Raw genomic sequence first — 12,847 nt, 5'->3', positions numbered from 1 at the left:
ATAATTCCAGAGCAACCAGGCTGAGGTACATGCGATCTGTGAGAGATACTTCAAAGCCATCCGCATTTATCTTGGTGACAAACCGACCAGGTTTCACTTGGTTGATGAGGACTTTGCCATTGACAACACTGTTGCAGACAGCAAATTGGAGAATTTGAAGAGGAAAATTGTAGAGGTGGCATCACAACAGCCATACTGGGGTGAGAAAATACCTGCAAGGTGGATTCCTCTGGAACAGGAGTTGATGAAGCTGAGAGCAGCTGGAGTGAAGGTACACATTTTACATACATGATTTAAAACATTATTTGAAAATACTTTGTTTTGTGTTAGAGGAATAATTCATATTCAGTCATCTGTGATAGATTTACAAGGGTAAAGAAGCCCACTCTTTATTCAAAACAACTTTTCATGGGTTTTTAACATAAAGAGATTTATCAACAGTTTTTACATACTTCATGTGTGAAATAGAGAGACTTATTGGCAAAACAATTTTAATATTTTTCATTCATATATTTTCACATGTGAAAAATATATCCTTATATTTTCACATCTGAAAATGTAACATACCTGATCATGCCATGCAACAATTGATTGTGTGCCTACAAAAGTTTTACTTGCAGGAAGACTAGTAGTCATTAAGCTAGACGAACTAAATAGAACATGTCATGCATTTCAGGTATGGAAATTAATATTCTAGAAAGAAATTTGATGAGACACCCTTCCAGTCTCTGAAGTTATGCCCCATTACTTCCTTTGACATCAACGATAAAACCACTGTGAGAATTTGCTGAATAGGACTTGCATTTATTTCAGACCGAGTCAGATAGTTTACAAAAAGACAAAAGTGTAATTTACTGTGTCAGATTAAGACAACTTAATCCTGCTACTTTTTTATGTCACATTGTATGATGAAAGTGAAGTGAGTTTGCAAATTTACTAAAAAGGATAAACTTTCACTAGTGGCTTTGCCATTTGTCAAATTATCACTTTGAAATATATCGTTATTAAAGTAGGAAACGAAAATAGGTTATATCATCTATTCAGGTCCATAGTGATCCTTCAGAACCATCAGAACTCTTTAATTCCATGAAAACTAGAAAAAGGCTTAAATTTTAATATTATTCTAGAATTCTTTCAGGAACCCCATGCAACTGAAAACTAATGCAAAAAGTGATTCGAAGTAGTAGATGCTGTATTTGTTTTTTCGTGTTCCACATCCCAAAGCCAACTTGGATTCTCAACAGGCTATCAACATAACAATCTCTGTGAACTTGACAACGACCATTAAGTCATCCTATTAGTTCATGACATAGCTTGGTTTGAAGTTATTTGTACTTTGCAAAATGTTTCAAAGCATACAAGTTATTCCTTTAAAAGTCTTTGCTAGCATGTTCCCAGATAGTAACATTGCTAAAAACGTTTTGTCTGGAAAAGCGTCGTATCTCATCTTGAAGCATCTGACATGACACATGACCATAAACCCTTTTCTTCCAAAATGTAGGTTTTGCAGGGTTTCAATAAAGTCATTCCAGATTAGTATATGTTCAGCTCAGGTTTTAAAATTGGTTTTATGCACATTGTGTTTTGTAAAGTTTTCCTTCATACAATGGTTATTTTCCTCAACATGTCTAGCTTGTGGTCTTTCTTACAATTATATCATTATGACTTAATTTTAATGATTCACTGATTTACACAATGATTTTGAAATGTATCAACAGTACCTATGGTAGCCATACAGAGAGAGAGAGAGAGAGAGAGAGAGAGAGAGTATTTAATATGATGAAAATTGACAGCTTAAATTGCAGTTATCATGAGGCACAAATGCATGTTGAGTTGGTATCATGTGAGCATCACTGAAAGCAAATTTCAAGTCAGTGACAATGTAGAGTGTTTTTTTTTTTCTAGCTGGGAATGCTTGTTTTTCCACATGCATGTAATATGTGAGAAATCTGAAAATGATTCTACATCATAATCACATGTAACTGACTTATATTTAAAATATGCATATACGATGATGCATTTGTACAGCTTCCATGTAACTGAATTGTGTTACATTAAATTTATGTATTGGTAATACTATATATTTGAGTTACTGTTCAGTTAATTGTAAAAGAAAATAATGTTATATGAGTGTAGATCTTGCGATATCATTCACATACAAATATGAAGATCATGACAGAAACATATATTTCTACAACGAAAACAGCATCAAATTAATGTAGAATACGATCCTATACATGATTGTCTTTCTTTGTGTCTGCAGGTGATTCCTCTAAGCTTACTGACAGAATTGAACCAGACAGGTGGTATTCCAATATCCATAGATGAGCTGGATTTATTTCTTAGGTTCCAGCATGATATTGGGACAGTCCTTTATTTCAGGTGAGAATGGAATTGTTTTCCTCTCTGAAGAAATAAAAGTATTATTTTCGTATTAAAGGGAGATAACTGTGTGAGAATGGAGATGATAGTGATTTAGCTTTATGCAGACAAGACATATCAATTTCTACTATGAGTGAAAGGCTGGATGCATGTAATTATTTATGTCTCTGACAATTCAGGACTGGTCTGTTTTATTCTTCCTTGTTTTCATTTAGGAAGAACTTTATTTTGGTGCATGTTTGACATTTATCAAAATTCCATGAAAAATTAATCAGTCAGATTGCTTTTGGGGGATGTGTTTTAGATCAGTTCCTTGGAAAGGTAATCGGTCTCACTATTTTTGGTCATGAGCATGCTAATTGCCTCTGACATTCTGGCAATGTCTTTTTGTCACCAAATATAAATAGAGCTTCTTTGACATGAAAGCTTGGTGATTTCAAGCTATTACATAAATTTCATTGATACATGACATCAGAGTTTACATTTGCATCTAGGTTTTCTGTAAATAATGTTTTGATTCAGTTTTCCAAAGATGTAGCTGTTTATTCTGGCTGATTCTATTGTCTGAGCATCTTAGACTTTTTCTTAAATACTTCAACAAATTATTCCAGTTGGTTCAGATTTTAAAGAAGCTCTCCAATAAACATTTTTATAAGGATTCCCTGTTAATACACTGCAGACTATTAAATACAAAACGTCACTTACACGTTTAGTATTATGGGACACTGCATCCTATTAAATACAAAATAGTATGTAAACATTGACATCATATGTCTTATTGGAACACTGCAGACTATTAAATACAACACAGCACTTACACATTGACATGAAATATATTAGTGGAACACTGCATACTATTAAATACAAAGCCAAGTCTGCACTGACATAAAATGTATTAGTGGAACACTGCAGACTATTAAATACAACAGTTCACTTTCTATATCGGCTTGAAATCTATTACTGGAAGATTGATATTATTAAATACAATAACACGTCTAAATTGTGATGAAATGTATTACTGGAATACTTTGCAAGTTATTGACATGTGAAAATAGGAATATTCCCAATGCAGCCTGTTTTGCAGATTCAGCACACACTTGGACCTAATGTTGCTTGAGTATGAGACACACATATCTTGCACTTGCTTACATCAGAAAGGGACCGTTCAGTGGCCTTGTGGTTATAGCATCCACCTCAGATGCAGGAGGTCATGGGTTCGATCCCTGGCCAACTCATACCAGAGACTTACAAAAATAGTACTAACAGCTGCCTTGCTTGGTATTTAGCATTAAGATCCTAGTGTTAGGACTGGTCAGCTTGGTGTCAGGATAATGTGACTGGGTGGAACATCATGCTACATGTCTGCAGCATGATGCCCCAGTGCTAGACATCAGTGTAAACTGTCACAGTGCAGACATTGTAACGATATGACTAAAAACTTGTTAAAGCTACATTAAAAATCCAAATCACACACACACACCAAAATTGGTGAACATTGACCACAGTGCATGCCGTGTCATTGGACTACTGTTTTTCAGCTTAAATATTTTGATAAATATGCTACTAGAGGAAATCATGGAACAAAATGTTGTTTATATAAAATGCATTCTATCAATGTGATTTATGAATTCTCACTCTTAACAATTTGTTTATTTGCATTGTAAATAATTATTTCTTTGTTGCTCATCTTGCATGAAAACCTCTTTATTATCTGCTCTAAAGGTTAATTTTCCTGAGGATTTTGAGTATTTCTGACTTTATCAGTTTTCTGCCTTTAATTTAGCTCTGTAAAGTTGGGATTTATTTGCATACATACAGATACACATATACATACTTATGTTGGACTGTATTGTAAATATTTACTTGGAATATGCAGTTGACCTTTATTATTATGTGATACAAAGCATCAAGATCACTCTCTCCTAAGGTCAGATTGATGAGTTGCTAGTGATTTAGTTATGATGAAAATATATAAATCAGCAACAGAAACAGTAGTAGATACATTTTAGAACCAGGTGCTGTATATAGATTATTTTGTTACATAATCTTTACCTTCCATCTGCAGCATGGATGTACTGAGGAATAAGATTATATTGGACCCAAAGTGGTTGATTGATGCCCTTAAATCTCTCATCACTGCTGATGACATGTTCATCCTGAGAAACAACAAAGCTGTCTCAGACAAGTGGATTGAATTTAAGATGAAGGGAAAGCTTTCTCAGGAATTAATTGGTTTGTAAATTTCTTATTTTGTTTAAACTATTTTGTAAAATATTACATTCACTCTAAGCCTATTCTAAACTGATTGTGACAGATGTATTTTATTTAACATTAACTGTGTAGAAATTTACTATTTACAAAAACTTAGCATTTTAACATTTATCCATCCATTATAGTACCCAATCATATTAACATTAAAAATTACTTTTGCTTTCACCAGAATTAAGCCCTCCCATTTGACTTGAAAACAATGCTATTACCTCATATAAACAAAAGGAAGTAACTCTTGCATATTACTTCCTCTTACCCAACTAGGCTCTGTTCCTTATATTATGTATCATTAGTATTAACTCCAAAAGTCTTTTTGGGGCACAGTAAGTCAAACAATCATCGCATATAATGCAGAATTCATTTTTTGTATTTTTGTCGATAGAATCCGATATTTTGTGCAAATAAATTTGTTACTATTTCATTTGAAATTTCTTTATATCAATAGCATCATAATACCAGCTATGCACCACAATCGAGCTGTTCTTGTTCATACCTTTGACTATTCGCACACATTATCTCATTATTATGATACACTTATAAGATATTGTCAGTATGTATTTAATTACCCTTTTGTTCTTGCTAAGTTCATTGATACCTATTTTCACTTTCCATTAGTCGACTATCGTTTATGTATGACCTCTCATGGACACATACAATCATCACATTGTATTTACGCCTGATATGTTTTGCTCATAATATTCTGGCATGGTCTAGGACAAAATGGATTCTATATGCAAAGAAATGCAGGTGTTTCAGAAACTTTTTTGGTGACAGTAGACATTATGAATCGTGACTTGCCTGCACTAAATAGACAGAAGACATGGTCAAGTTTTCTAATGGGCAAGAAAATAGGGTCAGTCCAAAAGTAGTGAACAAGACATGTAAAGTGTACACCTTTCCTTTGGCTCTTTATCAGTTTTATTGAGGAAGCAGGAATGACTCCCACTCCAAATGTTAAACTGCATGATACAGAAGACACATTGCTGGTAACACCGATAGAGATCCAGAATAAAGGGTGTTGAATATGATTCATAAAGCTTTGTCAAAAAGAACATCGACAAGCCAATACAACAAAGTTGCATTATGCAAATCTAGGCTACCCATTTGTTACAAGTCCACCAATGCCCCCATGCATAATATATTCAATGCAGCCAGTTAATAAGGTTGAAGATGACATATGTACATCCTTCAGAGCTTTTCACCAGTCTTTGAGTTATGGCTGGTAGTCATTTTGTTGAAGCACGGGCCACCTTTTCGCTTTATTGCTACAGGTTGCACAATTGCACAGTAACACCTATTGTATGGAAGTGCCTAGCCTTGTCAAAGATTCACTGCATCAATATGTAACCCACTCAATGGTACAATGTTTCCAGGTAGGTTTTTAACTACTTTAAAATTTGTGTATTATTTAGTTTATATTCTCTCTCTGGATCTGGCCTTTCACATGGCGTACCAGTTGGTAGAGAAGACCAAGTACAATCATGATTGGGATGCGGTCAGTCACATCTCCAACGTCATAAATAGGGTGGCACATCACACTAATTCTAAAGTCCTATCACTTGTTTTTTTCTGATACTAGATAAATGTACTCTTGCTGGTAGGTGAGCATGCAGAACAAAAACATAATAAATACATAATAAATATCAAAAGAAAAATCGACTAAAAACATCCAAACCGCTGTCATACACAGACAGTGAACCAAGTAGTTTGGAATCATGTTCGTGATTCATTATGATTCAGTCAAAATATGCATATAGGGTGCTTGTTGTACTAGCTTCATTTATAGTCGAAAAGACTGTACTTAGGTTAGTCAGCACACAGAAAATAGTGAAAAAGTGAAATCAGGTTTGCTTGTAGAGTGTGAGCAAAGAGTACATACTGAAAATATGAAAATATCCAGGAAATTGAGACTTTCCATGATCTTCCAGTAGTATCTTTTGCACACACTTCACTGAACTCATCTAACTCATCCAAGGATGTGATTCTTCATTGTAAACTGGATTGAGTCAATGACACGGAAATAAGTGAAGGCCTGAAGAACCAATGTGTCACTATCATTTGCCCAAACCCTATGAAATTTGTCAGAAATTTGCTGGACACTGACTCCATCTTACTCACCTGGAAACGTGAGAATATTTAAATGGTGAAATATGCTCAAATATCCATTTTCCAGAGGCTAGAAAGATGGTAGAATGTATAACTCCCAGTGTCATGGCACGTTTTCCTCAACTGTTGCAGAGACAAGTCAAAAGATAACAAAGGGTGCACACACTCAGAGAAGTCTACCAGATGAAACCGAATCTTCAAGTATTTATCATCGTGGGCTTGAGAAAAAAACACAATCTCTGCACAGGCAGCATTCATTGATGCCCCAATGCCCAAATTACCAAATAAGAAAAAGAAATGGAACCCTAACAGGCAGCACAAGGGGTCTGATGACCTTATAAACCTGCATAATATTTTTTGCAACTTTCAGGACATGGATGCAGAATAAAAACGCAACCTGCTCTCAAGTTGACTTAAAATTACCCCTTTTCGAAACACCTTTGCAGAAAATGCTGACCGAGCCTCAGGAGGAGCTTTCTTTGTTGTGAACAACATTGCTTATCTTAATGTCCTTCCTTTGACTATACATTTACAAACCATTATTTTAGGTGATACTCGTTATGGAGTGATGAAATTTTATTTCACCTATATACCACCAGGTACCAAGTTACAACCAAGTGAATTTGACCACCTCATTCAATAGCTGCCTATGCCATTTTGTTCTACTTGGGATTTCAATACAAGCATATGAGAATTTGTTTCCCATCTCTTCATTTTGATTATAATTTGAAGGTCAATGTTGACCTTCACAGCTGTGATCACTTCCCAGTCTGTCTAAATAACATTAGCTCTACCATCAATGCACCAATTCCATGGTGGAAATTAATGACGGCAAACATGTCGGGGGTGTGCAAAACATGTCATAACTAGATTGAAAAAATATAGCTTATTAATTGTTCATCCTGTTCAGCATTTTACATCTTTTACCTGATATTGCAACCGAATCCATTCCTAAGTCTGTATCTAACGTTAAAAGAAGCCAGAAGTAATGGTTCACTATTGACTAAAGAAACCATTAGATGGTGCCAAGAAGCATTGAGAAAATTTTATACTCATCAGATGCCCGAAAATTTATGTAGGTACTTAATATTCATGGCATATGCCACACAGTTAAAACTGTAAAAGAGCATCAGAAAAAATCTATCTTCTGCTTTAATGTCTTGTTCCTCTAAAATAAAGTATGGGACATAATCCATAAAATAAATGGTAGAGGAAACAAAATAAATCTTTCTAACATATAAGTTTTAACAATACAGTATTCAACTGCAATCATGACATAGAAGCTGTTCTTGCAGATAACTTTTCTAACTTTTCATCATACATATTCATCAGGTGTCAAAGTCAGGAAGGTCAAAGGGAGAAGAAACATTTAAAATTCACATCAAATAATTCAGACCAATATAATCAACCCTTTTCACTTTTGGAACTTATGGATGCAGTAAAAAAAGACCTGTAATACAGCAGCTGGTGCTGAAGAAATACCATTTCTGAAGCACCTTCTGGAACCCTCCCGAATTTCTCCTTTAGAATGTCCAATGATTTGATCACCATTAGTACAGAATAGTGAATGGCTTGCATGAACTGTGTATGAAAGGTCATCCACCCACTTTTATATCAAACATCTTTTCAAATAGGGAATTCATGGTATGGGTGGGACCAACACCTTTTAATATATTCAAGCGAGAGACGAATGTGCCCCTGTTAGTATTTTATCTATTACACAATTTAACATAAAAATTGATTAACATTACTGAGTATTTGGCACCTGGTGTGGATTGCTTGCAATATTTTGATGATTTCCTAATATGTTATCACTTGCATACAATTAGAAGACAATTTCAACAGATTATAAACAAGACTTAGGATAGTGCCACTGTCAAAGGCTTCAAATTCTCAAAATGAAAAACAATATGTGTGCATTTTTGTCAGCCATGAAGACGGTAGGATGATCCTAAACTAATACTAGTCGCAACACCTGTATCAGTAGTTTTAGAAATGTAGTTGTTCAGTATTGTACATGACAGAAAACTCCTCGTCATTCCACGCTTTGAGAACTGACAGTTAAATGCTTGAACGTTTTTGTCGAAACCAATGTAATAGCACACTCTATCTGTGGTGCTGATAGAAAGCTGTTCTTAACCTGAATAGAACCGTTTTTACATCAAGCTGGATTATGGTTGTATTGTTTATGGTTCACCCATAAAATGATACTTCAAAATCCTCGATTAAAATTCTCAAAATGAAAATCAATATGTGCGCATTTCTGTCAGCTATGAAAATGGTAGGATGATCCTAAACTAATACTGGTCACAACACCTGTATCAGTAGCTGTAGAAATATAGTTGTTCAGTATTGTCCTTGATAGAAAAATCATCATCATTCCACACTTTGAGAACTGACAGATAATTGCTTGAACGTTTTTGTCCAACCCAAAGTAATAGCACACTCTATCTGTGGTGCTGATAGAAAGGCTGTTGTTAACCTGGATAGAACCATTTTTAGATCAAGCTGGATTATGGTTGTATTGTTTACAGTTCACCCAGAAAATGATACTTCAAGATCCTCGATTCAATTTACAATCAAGTAATATGACTTGCTCAGTGACACATTCATTTTAAGGTATGCCAGACATTTAAACTCAGCTTTTGCACATGTTTTCCAACCCAAATGCAAAACATTTTATGAAAGAAAATAAACCAAATGTCCTACCTATCTTTGGCAATAGAATATCTTCTGTCTTAACAGCACAAAATTTGACCTTTCAAAAATCCAGAAGTTGTTTCTTTCTGTAACACCTCCCTGCCTTCCATTACACGTCATGAATGCGAAAAGTCAGATTCCTTCAATTGTCATAAATCTCATAAGGAACTTCTCTGCAAATTTAAGAACTGCTCAAGAAATTTCATCAACAGCTTGAAGGAAAAGATTGCTGCAGACATAATTAGAGGATATCAGGTGATCATCACTATTATCAGCATAAATCAGGGAAGTATAACTTGCCCCCAAAATATATCAAATGCAGACATATTTTAAATGCTATCATTTTTCCCAATTCACTATCATTGCTTCATTCACAACGTAATAAGAAGTTGGGAAACCCACTACTGACCAACATTTTCATCAAACAGACATAGCTGCTTACCTATGGTGGTAAAGGTAATGAAAAAGCACACCGCATGGCTACAATAGCCCTATCTGTACAACATTCTGATTTTAAAATATCATACACTGACATAAAACCTTATATAAAGAATGCATATTGCTTTAGAAAGTGGCACGAATAATGGAATGATGCTGTTAATAACAAGCTCTATGTTTTCCAATCTTCCTTAGGCAAATAGCCACCTTCCTACAGAAATACCCACAGGGACAAAGTAGTCATTGCTATAAAAAGAATTTGTCATAACCCACTCTTGCATATTAAAAGGGTACATTTCTTACAATTAACCCTTCACTATGACGCACTTTATGATAAGTTTTTTCGATCTCCAACCTACATGCAATCGTTACTACAGTGTTCAACATATGAAGGAACTTTATGATTTGGTAATGTGTTTTGTATTTTACATTTCTTGAAGAACTTGACATTTTGTAAGTTGAATTTTCATTTCACGATTGTACAACATCCTCTGTCCCATTCAACATTTGTGGTGGATAATCAATGTGGACAAGTCAGCGATTGTTCCTTCACAACATTTCATTCATCTGGTATTGAGTTGCTAACCAGTATCAGTCTAATCTGTTTTCCTCCCAGATGAATCAAAAATATTGTTTGAGCATTAGAGAGAGCTTCTTAACCAATATTGTGGTGAGGGAATTCCTAAAACCCTTTGGTCTCTTCAGTATGGTAGCAAATCATGCAGTTGGCACTTTTCTCAGGGTGTCCAATTTCTTGTTGATTAGATCAGCAGAGTAATATCTCAATGAAAATCAGGCGTGTCCTAATTCTGTTACAAAATAGAGAATGGTTAACAATGTGGATTTCCTTTGAAGCCTTACAACCAAAGGTCTCAAGCCTACAGGCATGCTCATCAGGTTAGAGAGCCCAATTTCTATCAGATTTCAAGATGGTCAGTGCCAAGTAGACACAACAAAAGTGAACCCATCATATCAAATTCTTGGAAATGAAAGCCTCATCACATTCCATCCTTGGCAGGACCATCTTCATTTAGTGATGTCCTGAAAATGTGGGACAGTTTAGTGGTGGTCAGATGTTCGGGGGAAAAAGGTGAAACAAAGTCACTTCAACCATGCATGTTCATGTTTATAATACACAATGTTGAATATTTCCTCTCCTTATTTTATCCATGAAGCACATGTCCAGCATGTGAGCACATGGGTTGAAATCTTGCACTTGTGCCATTGTGGTTGGTAGATAAAGTCTCAGTGTACTTTTCACTCATAAATAAGTTTAAAATCACAGAGAAATTTAAAGACTCTGATTTCAGTCCAGCATGTTAGCTAGAATCTGTGGCTCTTTCACACAGGTCAGAGTGAGTATTTGATGTGATGACTTGTGATTGAGTGATTGTTGTTTGAGTTAATGAAGTTTGACTGTAAATATTATATATTTCCTGATTGTTATTTTAGATGCCATCTGGATGAAGGAGAAAAATCCAGACTTCCATGACAATAAGGATCACCTGTTGCTTATCATGGAACAATTGAACATAATTGCCAAGACAAGATCCTACAATGAAGATGGAAAGGAGTTCAAGGTCTGTTAATACAAAGCTGAAATTTTAGTATTGCATTTGGTTTTGCATAAACCACGTTCTGTTGAGTAGACATATAGCATGTTTATGGACAGTGGCTGTTCCATTCCCTCTCTCCATATATCATAAAACTGATGGAGACTAAAGGAAAACTTGTCTGTACTTTATTATGTCAAATCAGATTTGGTATGAAAGAACAGAATATTAATAAAGGCTTACTGAAGTTCAGTTTTCACATTTCCAAATTGAACTGTAACTGTATTCTGGTCCTTACATGACAAATAAGTTTCTTTTGGCATCAATAACTATTGTCTTCCCTGAGTTCAAGAAACTTTGGGGACATAGTATCCCTCCTTCCATCTGTCATTCTTTTGTTTCTGCTTCATAACTTTAAAGCTGTTTGTGTCTTAGATGTGAACCTGGTTTGCTTTTACATAATTGAAAAGTGTGTGACATATCTAGGAAGCATATTGTGGTGTGCGACACATTGTCTAGTGATAGTGCATAATTAGTGCGACACATTGTCTAGTGATAGTGCATAAGTAGTGCAACACATTATCTAGTGATAGTGCATAATTAGATAAAGATTCATCCCTTATCTCAAATGGCTTAAGGGTTAGGATGCTAATGGGAAAGTGTGATGCAAATGTTAAATACTTAGTCATGATCCTACACTTGATCTTGAAGATAGGACCCTCCAGTGTTGTTCCCACTATACCTTCTGTTGATATTTAAATGTAACAAATATCATAAACTTGTTCAGATTTAAGGTTATAGAACAGAAAATTAAGGCTGATCATGAACTTCAAATTTTGAGTGATTACCTAATCCTAAAAATAGCTACACATGTGATATGTCACACAAAGACATGATCAAGTCATTTTAAAATTCTAAAATGTCAAGATTGATAATTATGTTTTTGAATGAGCTGTAAAGTATTTGTCCGCATTTTGAGCTTGTAATCATGTTTTCTTTTTGCCTGTCATTTATGTTAAGAAACTGTAGTAAATATTTACTTGTCAGACATAGCTGCTAGACTGGTACTTGGCTTTTGTGGACCTGACAGTCTTGGGTCTAACTGGTCCTGGACTAGTGAGTTAAAAACCAAATTTTCAGGCCTGGCACACATACCTACCTACCTACCCACCTACCTACTACATACTTAAACATACATATATACTTCCATCCACCCATGTGACATTCACACTACTGTATGAGTGTCTAACAGGATTATTACTTTATGGGACAGGTGTTTATTGTGACATTCACACTACTGTATGAGTGTCTAACAGGATTATTACTTTATGGGACAGGTGTTTATTGTGACATTCACACTATTGTATGAGTATTTAACAGGATTATTAATTTGTGGG

At 35.0% G+C, this 12,847-nt stretch overlaps 1 protein-coding gene across 7 annotated transcripts in view; it reads left to right on the top strand.

The window, feature by feature from the left end:
- Nucleotides 1-12,847, top strand: part of LOC149774796 (uncharacterized) — a 106,300-nt gene that overhangs the window by 52,912 nt on the left and 40,541 nt on the right. For all 7 annotated transcript variants that reach the window (XR_016416765.1, XR_016416764.1, XR_016416763.1 and 4 more), the window contains 4 exons: nt 11-271; nt 2,264-2,382; nt 4,448-4,614; nt 11,350-11,477. Coding sequence is in view for 4 of the 7 variants with exons in the window: in XM_089944910.1 (XP_089801036.1) it covers nt 11-271; nt 2,264-2,382; nt 4,448-4,614; nt 11,350-11,477 (675 nt within the window). In the remaining 3 variants the exon portion in view is untranslated. The remainder of the gene's footprint in view (nt 1-10; nt 272-2,263; nt 2,383-4,447; nt 4,615-11,349; nt 11,478-12,847) is intronic.

The sequence above is a fragment of the Sinohyriopsis cumingii genome, unplaced genomic scaffold, assembly GCF_028554795.1.
Source record: "Sinohyriopsis cumingii isolate HCF-2022 unplaced genomic scaffold, ASM2855479v2 utg000160l, whole genome shotgun sequence".
NCBI lineage: Eukaryota > Metazoa > Mollusca > Bivalvia > Unionida > Unionidae > Sinohyriopsis > Sinohyriopsis cumingii.
Note: the sequence above shows the minus strand (reverse complement) of the source record. Positions and strands in the feature narration are given on the sequence as shown.